Here is a 17,864-nt window from a genome sequence, read left to right as displayed (position 1 = left end):
TGAAGGTATAAACCCACATACAGCTAATTTAGGCATGTTCATACTTGATGCCATTAGTCTTTTTCTAGATTTTAAGCAGGAAAAATATGCATAATGTAAAATATTACACTGTCGAAATTTGTATAGCAATATATATATCCAAGTGATTTGTAGGCTCTTCATTTTATGACTTATTTTAAATAATGAGCATTTGAGGTGATTATATTTTAAAAATTTTTTCAGTGAATTTGTATTATTACAAGCTTGCTTTTTTTATTAATAATTAAGTTTATTTTTACATCATTTTATGTACTTTTCCATTTCAGTTGTAATCCCCCATCTCAGTTGTAATCCCCTTTGGAGTAACTGTATTTTTTTAATGCAACTAAAATAAGTGATGTTATTCACAGATTTTGAAGGCTGCTTTAGTTTAAAAGTTGAATTAGTAGTTTCCATTCCTGACAGTAAGACAGTTTTAATTTTTTGATAAAAATTTTATCTAATCTAACCATACGGGGTTATCATAGAATGAATACCTTAAGCATGTCTATGAGCCTGTAGAAAATAAAGAGTACTGAGGCTAACTACTAAATGTAGATGCGAACTGAATTAAGCTGAATATTGAAGTTGCCATATAACTTCAGAGACAGTTGCTGATTTGAATAAATTTGACCATTAACTTTTTTTTACACATTTTACAGACATACATACGTGCACACATACATACCTCCATAAAAGGTAAAGCTAACGTGAGTTCAAGTTGCATAGACTATGTATTGTAAAGATTTAATACAAAAGAACTCTATAAAGAGATACAAATGTTAGATTCTTGTTAGATTTTAACTTTACAGTTTTATTTATAAATTAGCAATTTTAAATTTATAGTTCTAGGATAGAGCAAATAAGCAAATAATATTGCAGGCAGTTAGAACCAACTTTGTCACCATGGAAAATTGCATTGCAACATCTGAAAAAGGGAAATCTAGGGTGTTGAATTAGAATCTGGTATATCAGTATAAAATATGTTTCTAATAATTAGAACTAGATATAGATGTATGTATACATTTCCTATTTTATCCACTAGGTGGGTCTAGAAGTGATATTTGAGTTACAATAAGCCAACTGCAAATATGTCTTGGTTTTGAAATAACTGTATAAATGGAGTCTATGGAGGAAAACAAAACAGTGCTATATAACTGACATTCAGATTCATACCCAAGAAAACATTCCAGAGGTTAAAAAAAAAAAAAATGAAACTATGTACTAAAACATATTAATGAATAACTATATAGATTAACCTCAAATAAAAAAAAAAGATTGCCAAAATTGCCCACTTTTTTAAATGATTACAAAAAGGAATACAAATACTGGGGGTAAAGGAACATAAATTCAGATTCTACAAGTATTAAAAATAGTTGAGATATTTTTAACAACTTTACTCCTGTTAACTTGAATGTTTATATTAAATGGACAACAGTGTCGGAAAAAATCTTAACTAAAATTCTTCAGGTGTTCAACAATACTGAATTAAGTAAATGGTTTAGAATATAGTAATACATTGGGAAACTCTAATGAACTGTGGATATTCTTATTAGCGTGAGAGATTCTAAAAACCTAATGTTGAGCAAAAGAAGCAGGTTACCAAAGGATACAAACAAGCTACATGCATTTTTAAAAAACCACGTGAAAGGGAGTCAAATAATATATGATGTTGTAAAGCTTACAAAATCAAAGGAAAGGCGCATTCTGAAATTCAGGGTAATGACTACCCTGATGGGAGAAGATGATGTGTTTGTGGAACCATATAGGGGCTTCATAAAATCGTAGTTATTTTCTAATTTTTATTACACTTTAAGTTTTATGTATATGTTTTAAATTCTTTTTTATGTATATATGATCTTAACAATGGAGGAAAAGCCTAAATCAAAGATTATTAGATCAATGTCTTCACTGAATTGAATTATATTCTGTTTCTATAGTCATTTTGGAACTGGTTGAATAAACTACTTAAAACACCCTTTGAAAAGTCGTGTGACCGAAGAAGTTCTTCTGTGACTGTAATCCACCCTAGAGATCCACTAGGTTTTAGTTGGTGGATTATTACTCATGTAGCTTCATTTTACCAGTTTGATCGCCATGGAGCACCAGATAATATGGTAAGATTTTATTTTATTTAAGCTTTTTTACATTACCTATAAATATCTTAAATAACAAATTAGAAAGTAAATGCACAGATAATCAGATCATAATCCTGCAAAGAATAATTTAGTTTCTGAAGCTAGAAGATATTCTGTAAATTTCAAAAAATTATTTTTTTATTGTTTGTTTAAGGAAAAGCAACTCAGAAGACTTGGGATCTAGGCCTGACTTTGCTACTAAAGTGTTGTGTGACCTTTAGTATATTACTTTAAGCCTTTCTGGGCTTCTTGTTTCCTCGCCCAAAAATCATGGAGTTGGATGCTTCAGAAAATTTCTTCTAGTTCTAAAATCTTTAAGATTGCCAAAGGGAAAACATATCTTTAGGAATGAATTAGTAGTCTCTGTCAGTAATTTGATAAAATTAGAGGCTCCCCACAAGGTATTTTCTTAAATTTGTTAAATAAAATGAAGTTTATTTCAGATAGAGATTTTTAACTCATATATAATTTCTGATTAAAAATATTTTTTACACTATTATTTAGAAAGCTTTATGAATAAAACCAGCTAGTAGATTTATTTAGTTGAAGCCTATTTGTATACAATTTCTTTCACATTTAGAAATGAATTATACACTATTATTCTGTGAGGCCATCAGTTCCACAAAATTAGCATCAAAGGTCCTCCCTGGTGGCACAGGGGTTAAAGTCTCAGTGCTATCAAGATATTACCAGCCACTGTGGCATGAGTTCTATCCCCAGCCAAGGAGCTGACCCACATGGCACAGCAGTCCTCTTGCTAGTCTGCTGTTCCTTTCAGTAGTACATTTTAGTAGATCTGCCTGTTCTGCTTCCCACTCTTTTTCTGGTGAATCCTCTCACTCCCTGCACCTCTGGCCTATACCTAGTTCTTAAACACATAAATAGATACTTAAAAAAAATTAAGCATCAGAATCTTAAAGTCATTGTCTCTCTCTCCAGAATTCATCTTGGGACTGTTTCCCAAACCTGGTTGATTACACCAGATTTCTAGGTCTCAACTCTGAAATCTTGATTTAGTAATCTGATTTAGAGTTTGAGAATCCTTATTTTTAAAAAGTTCCTTGCTTGTCATCCTTTATCAGGTATGGGAACTATTCCTTTATGAAATTTATTCCATGATGAACTTGACAGATTTCTCCTCTCTTTGGAATATTGGACACAGCTCAGAAATCATCCATGGACTCTGAAGGTCAGTTAGTATTGATGCAGTGTAATAGAAATGGAAAGGGCCTCAAGACATGCTCTAACCATCCCTATATCAGCAAAAGGCCTTTTAGTAGACTCCCAAGTCAAGTAAATTTTTAAGTCAGAAAATGTTCTCAGAAGTTCACAAACAACTCAGTATTCATCAGTTAATTATACTAGGAATTTATTGAAAGATGTCAATAAAGTGAGCTTCTCAAAAAGAATAATCATGTATCCTTTGTTTCTCTATGTCAGTCTTTGCCATGCTTTATGTATAGTAAATACTCAAAAATGTTAGATATTATTATCACTCAGCCCTTTCATATAATATTTTTGTGGTTAAAATGTTCCTGTTTCACTTCTTTTAATTAGAATGCTAGTACAACATTGAAAGAGTATAAAAAATGTACCTATAATTTTAAAATCTTTATTTTCCTTTCCTTATAACCTAACTCCTTTCTGGGCTTATTTCTGCTTCTAATTAATGGAAATTAATAGATAATTGGTTAAGCAGTTTTGAGTATCTGTTGAGTGACTGTCATAAAAATGGGTGCAGATGATAGGTTGTATAAGAAACAGATTATACTATCTCTTGCTGTAAGAAACAGGTTTTCAGGTCATTAAAGCTTGCTGGAACTGTATTGGTTATTTGATGAATGGGCAGGATGTTTTAATACTGTTTGATATTGACTATCAGATATTTCCAGTATGGTAGGTTATCTCCTCACATTAATATAAAAAATATCATTGCATTTACTATTGTAATATTGAGTTGTACTGATATATTCTTCAGTTGCTGAGTTGCTGAGTTCTACTTCATACAGAGAACTCCATTGGAGATTATTGCTTTTATTGACTCAAAATCAAGATAGTAAATGAATTGTCTGTATTTAAAATAGTTTAATATATGTTTTTAAATATTTGTCAGCAGTTTTTGTGTGATTTTTTTTTTGCCACAATAAATATATCTTTAAAAATGATTCTGTAGAATTTGTAGAAATTTTAAAAGGAATTCATATGATAAAAATAATAAAGATATGTAATGTATATTTGTATCTTAAAATGAACTTAGCTTTATTTACATGTTCTCATAGAGTTTCAAATGTTTCTGGACTTTTTAATATTAAAAAAACTCAAACTCTTCAATTAGTGATAATTTTCATTAGGGTTAATACCTTAAGCATATTGCATTTGCAAAGTGCTTATTATTTCACAGAGACTATTCAGTTTTTATCTCAGTATGTTGTCAATGAATTCCATGAGGGTTATATTGTATCCAGGTAAAGAAACTGAAGTTACACAGTTTCAGGTAAAGAAACTGAAGTACACAGTTGTAATGTGTTTTTATTACTTAGATAAAGTTGATAATCAGCTTTCTCCTAAGGATTGCCTTTTATGACTAGATCTTTGGTAGGGTAACCATGAGTACCACTTTGCTATGGACAGTACTAGTTTATATTCATTTCCCCTTTATCCTGTCATGTCAGTTTTCTCATCTACTCACAATAGTATCTCAATTTGGTTTGTAAATCATATAGTTATTCTAATTGGTGAACATTAAGGCATAATTTATCCTTTCTGAGTGCTTATATACGATGTTAATTTGGGTCTGAGATGTATTTAGATCAGAATTTTCAAAATTACTGGAATTCATTTTTTCTGCCTTTCAGAACAGCCATAGAGAAAATGGTTATGCGTTAAGAGTACTTTATTCCATTAAAGAGTAATCTGGTGTGAGAGAATGATATGAAATAATAATGGTTAGTCATATGTTCAGAAGCAAAGAAATACTTGCCAGCTTGTGATAACCACAGAGATGTATCAGTTTTTAAATGTGAACTGCATTGCCCTGAAGGTTAATGTGAAATCTTTACATTTTAAATAGGTTTTAGATATGGTTAATATTTTTTTTTAAGTTTCTGTAGATTGGACTTGTGCTATATGTGAATTTAAATCACAGAACTTGCCAATTTCTTAATATAGACCTGTAAGGGTAATTTGATTCCTCATTTCTCATTTTGAGACTTCAGATTTTCATATATTTTTGTATAATGCTTATCTCTCACCGAAGATGAAAGTATGTTGTCTTCTTGCAATCCCAGTTATCTGTTTTAAAAGCAAATATAGTTCAAAGAGGAAAATTACTTTTGAGCATTTAACAGTACTTTTCCTGTCCAGAACATATTGTAATCAGTCAGGCTACCTGATGCTTATCTTAGAAATGTCTGAATGGTGAATGGATAAAAGGTACAAAATGTAGCATTAAAATGAGAGTTCTACCAGATTATCTAGTCTGCTGGAAGTGGAGTTTGAAGAATCTATTTTATATTGCACTTGAAGATAATACCTATGGCTGATATTTAAGTAGGTATCTTAGTTTTCACTAAGAAATATGAAGCATAGCCCCAAATTGATAATTTCTTACCTCCCCTCTATAAGTGGAAGTAAGCTATGTATAATCTAATATACAGAAAAAAAAAAAAAAAGCTACAGATGCTCAGGCCCTCCCTGGTGGCACTGCAGGTTAAAGCACAGCACTAAAAAGCTAAAGCCACTTCAGCGTGAGTTTGATCCCTGCCCGGGAGGTGATCCACATGACATGGCAGACCTTTCCTAGCCTGCCCTCTGCTCCCCTCAGCAGTGTACTTCGTTAGTTGTCCTGTTCTGCTCCCCACTCTGTCTCTGATGAACCCTCTCACCGCCCCTGCACCTCTGGCCTTTACACCAGTTCTCAATGCATAAATAAATCTTTCAAAAAAAAAAAATGCTACAGATTCTCAAAGCTCAATATGAAGGAAAGAAAACAACCTATATTCCTTTGGTGCTCTTATTCAAACTTGATTTTGGAAAAATAGTTATCTTTCTTTCCTCTGAATAATGGTTATTTTTGTTTTTGCTGATAGTCACAATACTTAACCCATAGGGTTGAAATTCTTTAGACAAGAATTGTGCTACTACTTTATAATTCATGTGGTTCAAATGCCTTGCTATAACAAAACAGTTGAAATATTCTCATTAACAATATCAAATTATAAAGTTACATTTATCAACTCTGTCATACCCCTGCTTATTTGATAAGAACACTAGGCATTCTTAGTGACACTAGAATTTTCACTAGTGGTAACATTTTCTTAGTAAAGAATTATATAAAACTGAATTGTTGAAAGCTGAGGGAAGGCTTATTAAGAAAGCAAAACACAGTTACTGATAGTTTTGAATTGGAGCAGTTGTAAATTTTTTCCTAACCAGGTTTGTCAACTAACTGTTAAAGTAAAAGTACACACTCAAGGACCCTCCCTGGTGGCACAGCGGGTTGAAAGCACACCACAAAGAAGCTTAAGCCACTTCAGCATGAGTTCGATCCCCGCCTGCCCCAGAGGAGATCCACATGGCCTGGCAGACCTCTCCTGACCCGCCCGCTGCTCCCCTCAGCAGTGTACTTCGTCGATCTGCCTGTTGTGCTCCCCACTCTGTCTCTGGTGAATCTTCTTACCCTCCGCATCTCTGGCCTGTACCCCAGTTCTGTATGAATAAATAAATAAATCTTTAAAAAAAAAAAGTACACAGGCAAAACATTTTAATGATGTCTGATGATGGAGAAAATATTCATACTTCACATTTAACTTGCTGTACCATAATTTTAAGATATACATAATTAAGGGCAGTAATTTTGATACAATATTTTCTCCTTTCCTAGAGACATATGGAGTCAAACTGGAACTTTGTAGAAGAACTATTGAAAAAGTCTGTCAATATTCAGGTATATATTTAAAATGAGATGATTTGTGAGCTTTGCTATATTTGTATCTTACAAATTTTATTTATTTATTACAACCAAACAGTTAAATCATTGAAGTATCAAACTTAGCTTGCTTATTAAAAATCTTAAGTTATCATCATTCTTAGTTAATAAAGGTTCACTGTTCTTATTAGTGACTATCCTTTGAAGATACTTATTTCTAATACTTTGAGTTGTCAGTTAAAGGACAAAGATTATTATCCTAGTTGGTGACTTTGACAAATATATTCCAAGTAAGTAGTAGATGCTTTGGAATTATAAGCCATTCCTTGACTGTGGGATATCAAGTTTAGGAGACACAATGAGGAAGATAGTCAGCGGCATTGGAAATTCAGCTATATCCTCATCACAGCAGGAAGGTGACTTGCCTTGCTGAGCAATTTGTCTTACAGGCTTGAATCATACGCTAACTGATAAGGTCCTGGTTTCTGAGCACTCATTTCATACCTTATCATTTTTCTTTCTGCAGAGCTGTTAATGTAGTGCTTCATGGCCCAGAGGTCAGATCTGACCTCCTTTTAAAGTAGTTTGAGATGTGCTGTTCATCACATCTTTAAACATGTATTGTAGTTCTGTAAAGTTTTGTGATTTAAGTTATTTATGTTAGAGTTTAAGGGAAGAGTTTAAAGGGTATTTTTTAATTTGAGAAATAGACTACTTTTCTGTTAGGAAATGATAACTTGAAAAGGAATTTTAAAATATGGTAGTTTGAGATACGAATGTATGTACATATGTGTATATATACACATGTATGTATATATACTCAAATTTATGCATATGCATAATATAATATATACATGTATATGCAATTATACTCATATTTTGTACCCATAGCTTTGAAAACTATTTAATTATAGTATGACTCTCCTAATAATGAACTAAGAATTTTAAGTTAGAATGCCAAAGAGCTCTACATATATATTATATTTTAATTGTTTTGGAATCAAAAGAGCTATTCCAACTACTGTATAAGTTTTTTTTTTTTTTTTTCTTGTATCATTTTGGTTGGTCTCTCTTTCTTTTGGGGACCATATTGATTTAGAAGCTCAGAAGTTTCTTGCATGTACTGTTCACTTTCAAGAATAAAGTCCTTGTTAAAAATGAAAAAAGCAACTACGCTGCCCACCTGTGACTTTGCAGGGGCCTTTCTTTCTACTCTTCCTGATAAACTTGTCCTTTTAAGATGTGTAGGAGGAGTGGAGAATATGATCCTGGTTTCAGAGCAGTCATTTCATACCTTACCATTTTTCTTTCTGCAAAGTTGTTAATACAGTGCTTCATGGCTAAGAGATAAAATGTTTACATCTGTAAAGGCAATTAGCTAATGATATTTTAAACTTTATTTCTAACAGTGTGTGAATATATGCTGTTATTCTCCTAGAGTTTAAATTATAGAGTATTTCTCAAGAGTTTCCAAAGTTTCATAAGGATCTATATATAAAAATGTAATGTAATGTAATATATAATATAATATAATAATATAATATAATATAATAATATAATATAATATAATATAATATAATATAATTGATATGATATAATATAATATAATGTAATGTAATGTAATATAATATAATATAATTAATATGATATAATATAATATGATATAATATAACATAACATAACATAACATAACATAACATAACATAACATAACATAACATAACATAACATAATATATACGTGTGTGTGTGACAATTCCCCAAATTGTCAGGGACAAATAGGAAAAAGACCTGTCATCATTTCTATCCCATAGAAAACTTTGCTTTTTTGACTAAGATTTAAAAACCTCTTTAAACACTTCTAGTTATTTGAAAATTCATACTTACTTTAGATTTTGACTACATATACTTTTGATTTTAAATACAGGGATACTCATTTACTGAAAAAACTTGTGTTCATTGGAATGTTTTTCACATAATGTCATAAAACTTACGCTAGCATTGCATAGTATGCTTTTCCAATATGCTAATGTTATAATGGTGTTGGGAAAACTGTCCTGGTTTGTCTGGTTTGGGTTTTCCCAAGATTTTGGTGCTAAAACAAATTCCTAAGCAATCTGGGTTGAGTCATTCATCCTAAAAGTGGGAATAATACAACTAATTTCTGAAGCTCCCTAATTCTGTGGATTTAAGTCTAGTATAAATCAAAATATTATCTTTCTGGTGAGAAAAGAGGTTATTATACTATGTATAAAAAAGTAGTCCAGTCTTGCTAGTAAAGTTTCAATTTTACCATACCTGATTGTATCAAATCAGATTGTGTAAGTAGTACAGGGCTTTGCTGGAGTTTTGAAGCCAATTTTGTTGGTGCAGTAGGTGGTCATAACAAACAAATAATATGTTTGGATAGAGCTATCAATTTGATTATATCTGTTTTCTCCCATTGAGGTAAATTAAAATCTAACCATGCTCATGTGCTTTGACTTCATCTCCCACAGGGAAAGAGTCCATTTACAATATTTTAAAAGAACATGTTCCACATACACAGAGTAGTCTTCTCATAAAAATGGTATGGTAGGTACTTTAGTGTAGTTTTAATTAAGCACAAAAAGTTTCAAATCTTATTCAGAGAAGAGCTTCTAAAAGCAAACATCTAACTTTCTAGTAAAAAGAACATATCTCCTATTTAGAGAGGTACAATTAAATAATTTAAAAATGAGTTCTAGAAATTAAACTGTTTATCAGTAGAATTTATGAGTGTTATCAGGAAACACTTTTTTCTGCCTATTTTTATATGAAAAGGGAGAGTTTTTGTTATATACTCCATATTTTAGGAAGCCTAATGATTTTCTGAGATCACAGAAGCAATTTTCTAGTAAAATTCATAGAAGGCTAGTCAAAGAAATCCTAAACAAGCTTAACATGTTTTAATATATTTTTATTTATTAAAGAACTTGGAAAGTTCTTTAATAAAACTATTCATAATATGATGAGGTCTGAGTAATATGGACCAATACCTTCTATTATTAAATCAAATCTTTGTGTTTTTGATAGAAGGATCTTTACTGGGAGATTAAAGTCCAACTCTGTACAATCCTAACACTAAAAACAAATCATCCAAACTAAGTTATTTAGCTTGTAGATAAATTTTATTCTTCTGCTGTTTTCTTATAGGTAGATTAGTTATACATAGCTAAATTATTAACAATAGTTTAAATTTGTTGAATTACTATTTTTAAATAATAAGTTAAAATAGTAAATCTTTTTATTTTTAGTTCAGAAAAGTTATTTGAAGTATCTCAAAATGTAATATGCCAAAAGTTGACCTTTCAAAAGTAAAGATAGGAAAACATTATTTTGAAAAGGTCTAAGCATAGATCAAAAGTCAACATTGTGGAATATTCTAAGGTATCTTCCTTCATTAAATAGTTAATATACACTCACACAACTGAGAGAAGACATCTAGAGAGCCTGTAGGGTCTTGTGAAAAATGAAGAATTTGAATAGCATGGACTCTGAGATTGAGCCAAGCAAATTTGACATTATCTAGAAGCCCTTGGGCATTTTCTTGTTTATTAAAATCTTTAATCAGAGAGCATGTGTTTAGATGTCATTAATCAAACCTCATAGTTTAGGGGAAATTTTTACCTTAACACTCATAAAATTGAAATATACCAACTTCATGCATGATGCTATGAGCCTATTGATATTTGATATTCTAACGAATCAGTGTTTGATCTACAAAGGTATATTTCTTTAGGGAAAGGATAGCTATTAGTGGGCACACTATGTATTAGCACTTATTATACATTCGTTCACTTGATGTTTACTCCCTAAGTAACTGGGTGGGACCCAGGGAAGTTAAGGAACATGTCCTGGTTCATATTCATTTGCGTTACGAGCTAGGAAGAGGCAGAGATGGGGTTTGATCTTCTTATATTTTGACTCGCTGTATACTCTCTCTCAAAACATTTGACTTTGTAGGATTCTTAATGAAACTTTTTCCCATTAGTTCTGTTTCTAATTTTAAATAATTATTCTTTGCTGCTGTGTGTTTGACTAGTAATCTGTTTTGGTTCTAATTCTCTTTTGGCTATACCTATAGAAAGCCTCACAGTTTTCCATATGGGCTTTTTAAATTTTTTCCTCTCTCCAAAAAAGTGTGTGATAGAAAAATACAAGACAGGAAGAAATTAATATATTCATGTATTCATAAATATGCCTCCTCACCATATTTCAGCTGTATTTTTTTTTTTTCATTATAAATTTGAGTTAAGGCATATATTGCCTCCCCTACTGCTGACTATTGTGTATCCTCACCTCTTGGTTACCTGGACTTGGAAGATGAACAAATCCTCTTTGTAATATGAACTAGTATGCACATCTACCTTTTTAAAAGGGAATTGTGAAGAAAACATTAAGACATAATCATTTAAAACAAAGCAATATTTGAATATAGAGAGCCTGAAAATATTTTATAAAATGCTATTCTTTATAGCTAGTTAGTCAGAGAAGTATAACAACTTGAACTTGCATTTGCTATCTGAAGTTCATGGAGGGGATGGTTGGAGCTTCCCATCTGTCGTTAAGTGGGTCAGAAGTAAAGGTAACACCTTCGACTGAGTCTGAAGTGTGTGAGGAGAGCAGAGGTTCTCTTATAGGATTAAACCTTTAACCTGTGGAATACGATCCTATTGCTGGGTAGTTAGTGTCAGAATTGAATTGATTTGTAGGACACCAACCTGATGTATAGGAATATGCTTTTATTATATGTGGCAAATCTTCTCTCCACATTAAAAGTTGGTATTAGGACAGCATTTAGCCCATTTCTCCCATTCTCTTAAAAAATATATAGATTCTATTAGTAAATACCATCTCTCTCTTAGTGCTTTTGTCTAATACCATAGAATAGTATCTGGTGTATCATGAGCTGTAAATAGATAATTGTTGAATGACTGGAACTTGGTGATGTATCACATTTTAGCAGACAGACATGGTTATTGTAGCTTATGGAATTAAAGTACTTTTTTCTTACTTCCTTCTCCTATTTCCTAAAAGGTTAGGATCTCTCTATCTATATATACACATGTATGTATAGAAACATTACATACACACACACATACACACATATATACACCATACTAAGTTGTTTTCTAAAACAACTCTTAACAATTCTATAGGAAATTTAACCAAGTACTTCCACTAATATATGACTAAGTCCTCTTTCCATGTGCACATCTTAATTATTAGGTGAATATTACCACTTTTTTCTGCTTTGGGTTTCTTTTCTATGAGTTTCCTATGCCATTGAATTAAGAGACAACTATTGTAATTGATTAAAATCAAATTGAATTATGGAATTTCTATTTTCTGAATAAATTAATGGTTTTCAAAGTGAATGTTTAGAGTATATCTTTACAGATTTTGACTTTCAGGTCTGAAGATAAGAATGGGTATGGTCTTTTGGTACATACTCATATTCTTTTGTGAAGCAGATTATTTGGTGCCATATTCCATGATAATATTTATGTTGCCAGAGCCTCTTCTCTCTTATAACCTCAGTTTGTTTTTTAGGATGGTATACTAGAAGAACAGTTGCGAATGTATCTTCACTGTTGTTTGACACTTTGTGATTTTTGGGAACCAAACATTGCAATTGTCACAACTCTGTGGGAATATTTTAGCAAGAACCTGGTGAGTTGAAGAGTAAACAGAATTTGAACTTTTTTCAAGAATTTGAAGGGTTTGTATATGATAGTCAAAATGTACCAGAAAGTCTCTTTTAAATCTCATTTGTGTTTTCTAACAGTGTTTAATTGTTTGTAACATTGTGAACAAATACTGCTGTCCTGAATAAGAAAGAGTTTTGACACTTTGATAGAAGATGTTATGCTAGTAGGTAGATATACATATTATGAAACGAAAAAGTTTCAGTGGAGAGGAGGGAGTATCTAACCAGTGATGGACTTGTGGAAGAATTTTATGAGGTCATAATTTTTCAACTTGACCTTTGGGAATGAGCGACATTTTCCAAGTACAGGAGTAAAAGAATTCCAGGCAAAAGGGACACTATGGACAAGGTATGGACACAAGAAAAAAATGTGTCTATTCCTACTTTGTTGAATAATTCTGAATAACAGGCCTGAGGTAATGATGTAGAGAAATAGGAGATAAGGAAAGTAGAAAGTAGAGATTTTTAGACTGGGGTATATAATGAAAGGCTGAAGATAACATGCAGTTGGGATATAATTTATTCAGCAGACATTGGAAAGCAAGAATGTGTATTTGAGGAAGTTTTTTCTGAGAGTTTTATAGCTAGAGTACAGATGAGTTAGGAGTCCACTGTAGCCGTATAAGCAAATAATGCTGTGAGTCGGAACTAAAACAGGGACAACAGATAAATTTGGAAAATAAAAATTTTCAGGAAGATTTAAGATATTTAGTTACCTACTGTGTGAATAGAATATGTGGAATGTTTGGGTTTCTGGATAGTGAAGGTTATAATTAAGATAGAAAATGGAAATGAAAGATTTCAAGTCCATTACAAGTCTTGGTTTTACATAATGAAGCATGTTAAAGATAAAAATGCTTCTTTGTCTGAGGCATAATGTTGGGTTGTTTAGAGAAATGAAAACAGCAATGATTGCTAAAACATTCCAAGTATGTTTAAATTACTTTAAATTTCCTTATTCTGTGGGAAAAATTAATGTTCTAAATATTGTAAAGGTAGGAAAATATAAACTGTATGATAGCATAAAGCAAGTTTTTAACAAGCTAATTCAGAAGGAATGATAGGATTCGAAAATCACAATTTTGTACATATAAAATAAGGCCTTTGGACAGTGATCATCAATGACTGCTCAAACTCTTTAAGTAAAATGCTAGTGGGGATCACTCAAATGAAATCAGACTGACAACCTGCTCAATCTTTTTTAAAAGATTTATTTAGTTATGCATATAAGAACTGGGGTACAGACCAGAAGTGCAGGAAGTGAGAGGATTCACCAGAAACAGAATGAGAAGAACAGGAAGATGTACTGAAACACACTGCTGAGGGGAACAGTGGCAAAGTCAGGAGAGGTCTGCTGAGACATGTGGGTCACTTTCCTGGCTGGGATCGAACTTGTGCTACAGTGGCATCAGACAGCTTCATAGTGCTGCACTTTAATCCCTTGTGCCACTGGGAGGCCCCATCTTGCTCAATGTTAACCATCACAAAAAATGAAAGAATTTAGTGCCTCTTAGCTAATTAAAATAACAAGTACCTAATACTACCAGTGAAAAATGCTTTTTTTTTTTTTAAGATTTTATTTATTTGTGCATACAGAACTGGGGTACAAGCCAGAGGCTCAGGGGCGGTGAGAGGCTTCACCAGCGACAGAGCGGGGAACAGAACAGGCAGATCGACGAAGTACACTGCTGAGGGGAGCAGCAGGCGGGTCAGGAGAGGTCTGCCACACCATGTGGTCACCTCCAGGGCAGGCGGAGATTGAACTCATGTTAGATTCTCGTTGCTGTGCTTTAACCCCCTGCGTCACCAGAGAGGGCCCCAGTGAAAAATTCTGACCAGTAACATCCACCTGAATCTTATCAGATACCTGTATTAGATCCTCTAGACACAAGTACCAATTTACAGAGATGGTTAAGGGAAAATATAATACATTAAATGACATCAGGAGATAGAAACAACTAAATCTTGAATGTGCAAAATTCTGTGCAATAGATAACCTGATGTAAAAATAATATGGTATCAAACACTGGGAAACTAATACAGTGTAAGAACACTCTTAAAGAGTCATATCATTTGAAATCAGTGTGTGGAACTTGTTTGTATACACATTTGGACAAGCTAACTGTAAAACATTGTTTTGGACAATTCAGGAATTTAGCCTTTGAGACTGTACTTTTATCGAATTTTTTTGGGGGAAAACATATCAGTATAATTTTTATGATAAAGTAATAAAATATGTAATGAGCTAACTGGGACAGCTTTCCATGATGATTTATTGAAAGGTTTAATAATTGTATTCTATCCTTTTTGTTTTTTAGAATAGTTCTTTCAGTATTTCTTGGCTTCCTTTGAAAGGCCTTGTAAGTATTGTTAAGTCACCCTTGTCTATGATAGAAATGGTGAAGACCTGCTGTTGTGATAAACAAGACCCAGACCTCTATAAGTCCAGCAGTAGTTATACCATTTTCCTCTGCATTTTGGCTAAAGTTGTTAAAAAAGCAACAAAGAACAATGGTCCTCACCCTTGGAAACAAGTCAAAGGCAGGTGTGTGTCATTTTATTTCTGTCTGACTGATATTTTCAAGAAGTGTTAATGTTTTCATGGAAGACTTTTAACTTTATTGCTAAAGGAAATCATTGAAATTGACTCAATAATTAGTCTTAATTATTAGGCAAATACTGTGAAAGTACCAGACACTATGGCAGGCAGGAAGGCAGATATAAAGGTAATTTAAATAGATGTTGATCAGCTCTATTCTTTATAAATTGCCATAAATTATATTGCTTACATTTTTTAAAGTAATATGTTAAAAATAAATTTTTATAATTCTTTATAAATAGTTTTAGAAGTTACAAAACTTTTCAGTCCTTAAGTTGGAGTCAAGATGAATATTTCTCAATTCTAATTCCATAACTGATGAAAGAAAAGTGTATCTATTAAAATACCTTCAGTAGTGTTAATGTTAACAAAAGATTTTTAAATGGCTAGGCTGGGACATACGAACAATAACAAGTTTTTCTTTGTAAGTAGATTAAAATCTTTAGCATCTTGAATTATCTCCAGTGTAAAGAAAACAAGTGCAAGAGTTGTCCTGGGAGAGAAGGCTAAGGAAAAATTGTTATATAAAATTGCCTGGTTAAGATTTTTGTAAAAGAGAGGAAATTGTACTTAAAAATTATGTATTCTTTTTTATTTATCAATAAAAAATAAGAATAGAAAGATGATAGAGGAACTAGAAGAGGAAAAGCTACATACTATATGAAAAGAACATTCCTGCAGTCCTTTGGGGAAAGCCACAGACTCTTGACTTGACTACAGATAATTGGTTGCTTCATTGAGAAATTTGATGATCAGAGTTTTGTCAGTTTGTTTTTCTAAGTACAGAAAGCACTGGCAGCATCATAATAATTATCTAAAAATTTAAAGTAACATGAAACTATCATGAGTATTAAAGTTATTTTAAGAGATGAATTGTGAGTGAAACAATTTTACTAAAGCAGTTTTTTTTTTAATAGAATATATTCTAAATTCCATCAAAAAAGAATGGAAGAACTAACTGAAGTTGGTCTGCAGAACTTTTTCAACCTTTTTCTACTGTTAGCAGATGTTGCAGAGCTAGAAGATGTAGCAAGTCATGTTTTAGACCTCCTGAATTTCCTCAAGCCTTCCTTTATGACATCTCCTCTAATTTGGAAGGGTCAGATGGCCTTCCTCTTGATGTATACTGAAAAAAATCTGGACATTGGTGTTTTGGCTGAGAAATTTTCAGGTGCTTTCCGGGAGAAAGCAAAGGAATTCTTAGTATCTAAGAATGATGAGATGGGACAGAGACGGACTCTCTGGACACTTCTTTCTATCTACATTGATGGTGTTCAAGAAGTGTTTGAGACCAGCCATTACTTGCATCCATCCCATGAAAAACTGCTCAATGATGGATTTAGTATGCTTCTGCGAGCTTGTCAAGAATCTCAACTTAGAACAGTGTTAAATTTTCTACAGGCTGTTCTGGCCAGAATCAGGTATGTTTTCCAGCAATGTGCTACTTCATTAATTTGCCTTAAATCATCACCTTATGTTGATTCCATGTTAAAGTTTTTCTACTCAGAAATCCAGATATAGAAAGAAAATTTGGTTTTACTGCTACACTGTCATAAATCAGTAGTTTTCAGACGATTATTTCAAACAACAGTTCTACAAAAGAAAGCTTCAGTGCAAATAACAAGCAGCAAAACCAACTTTATAGTGTATCTCTGGTGCAGTTCTAGAACTTTGCCTCTTAGCCTCTTCTCTTTCTGTCTTTCTCCTAAAAGGGTATTGTTCAGAGCTTTCTTTTAGTTATCCTAAACAAGCTTAAATCTGAGGTGCATTTTAACTAAAATTGTGCAATTTTTGTGTACTAAGGAGATTAACTATTCATTAGAGCAGTAAGTTTCTTTAAATGTTTTCCTAGGAAGCTGTAGTCTTGACTGTGTAAAATTCTTCGAGCTAAGCAACTTAAGATATTAAGACTTTTCTATTATTATACCACTCCCTTGTATAAAACTTAATGTTTTCAGATCCTCTTAAATTATGCAAATGTCAGATACACTCAGACTTAAACTGAATAATGGATAAGAGCCATGATTATGACATTTATTACCTTGAAGACTAATAACACATTGAGTTTTACCTTTGAAGTATACATTCTTAAGTTAGGTACTGTCACTTGTATAGTTAGTCACTGTGCCTTTAAATTTATATAAGAAGATCACGTATAGAAAGAGAATTTCATTTGAAGCCATGCCTGAAAATACTAAAAACAGTGCTTTCTTCTTTCTAATAGAAATAGAATATGTTTTTCAAAAGTATTAAGCTTGACAAAATTTCTAAATTGTGGAAATTTATTCATTGCCAATTCTATTTACTGCTAGTTTATATCGTTTGCTTTGTGCTGGACTATATATTCAGGCTGATTAATTCAGATTTTCACTCATAAGGTTATATATAGTTTTTATACCATATATTTTTGCCAGTTTTCATTCTAAGGGTTTACCTTGAGTACTTGGATCAGG

The 17,864-nt window shown here is 32.2% G+C and overlaps 1 protein-coding gene across 1 annotated transcript in view; it reads left to right on the top strand.

Annotated features, from left to right (window-relative positions):
- The window catches only part of MMS22L (MMS22-like, DNA repair protein), a 92,262-nt gene that overhangs the window by 14,879 nt on the left and 59,519 nt on the right, over positions 1-17,864 (top strand). The window contains exons 10-14 of the mRNA XM_004674069.2: positions 1,959-2,135; positions 7,039-7,101; positions 12,656-12,775; positions 15,131-15,357; positions 16,329-16,832. Coding sequence (XP_004674126.1) covers positions 1,959-2,135; positions 7,039-7,101; positions 12,656-12,775; positions 15,131-15,357; positions 16,329-16,832 — 1,091 coding nt within the window. The remainder of the gene's footprint in view (positions 1-1,958; positions 2,136-7,038; positions 7,102-12,655; positions 12,776-15,130; positions 15,358-16,328; positions 16,833-17,864) is intronic.

Source organism: Condylura cristata, unplaced genomic scaffold (assembly GCF_000260355.1).
Source record: "Condylura cristata isolate star-nosed mole 26May11 unplaced genomic scaffold, ConCri1.0 scaffold00001, whole genome shotgun sequence".
Lineage (NCBI taxonomy): Eukaryota > Metazoa > Chordata > Mammalia > Eulipotyphla > Talpidae > Condylura > Condylura cristata.
Note: the sequence above shows the minus strand (reverse complement) of the source record. Positions and strands in the feature narration are given on the sequence as shown.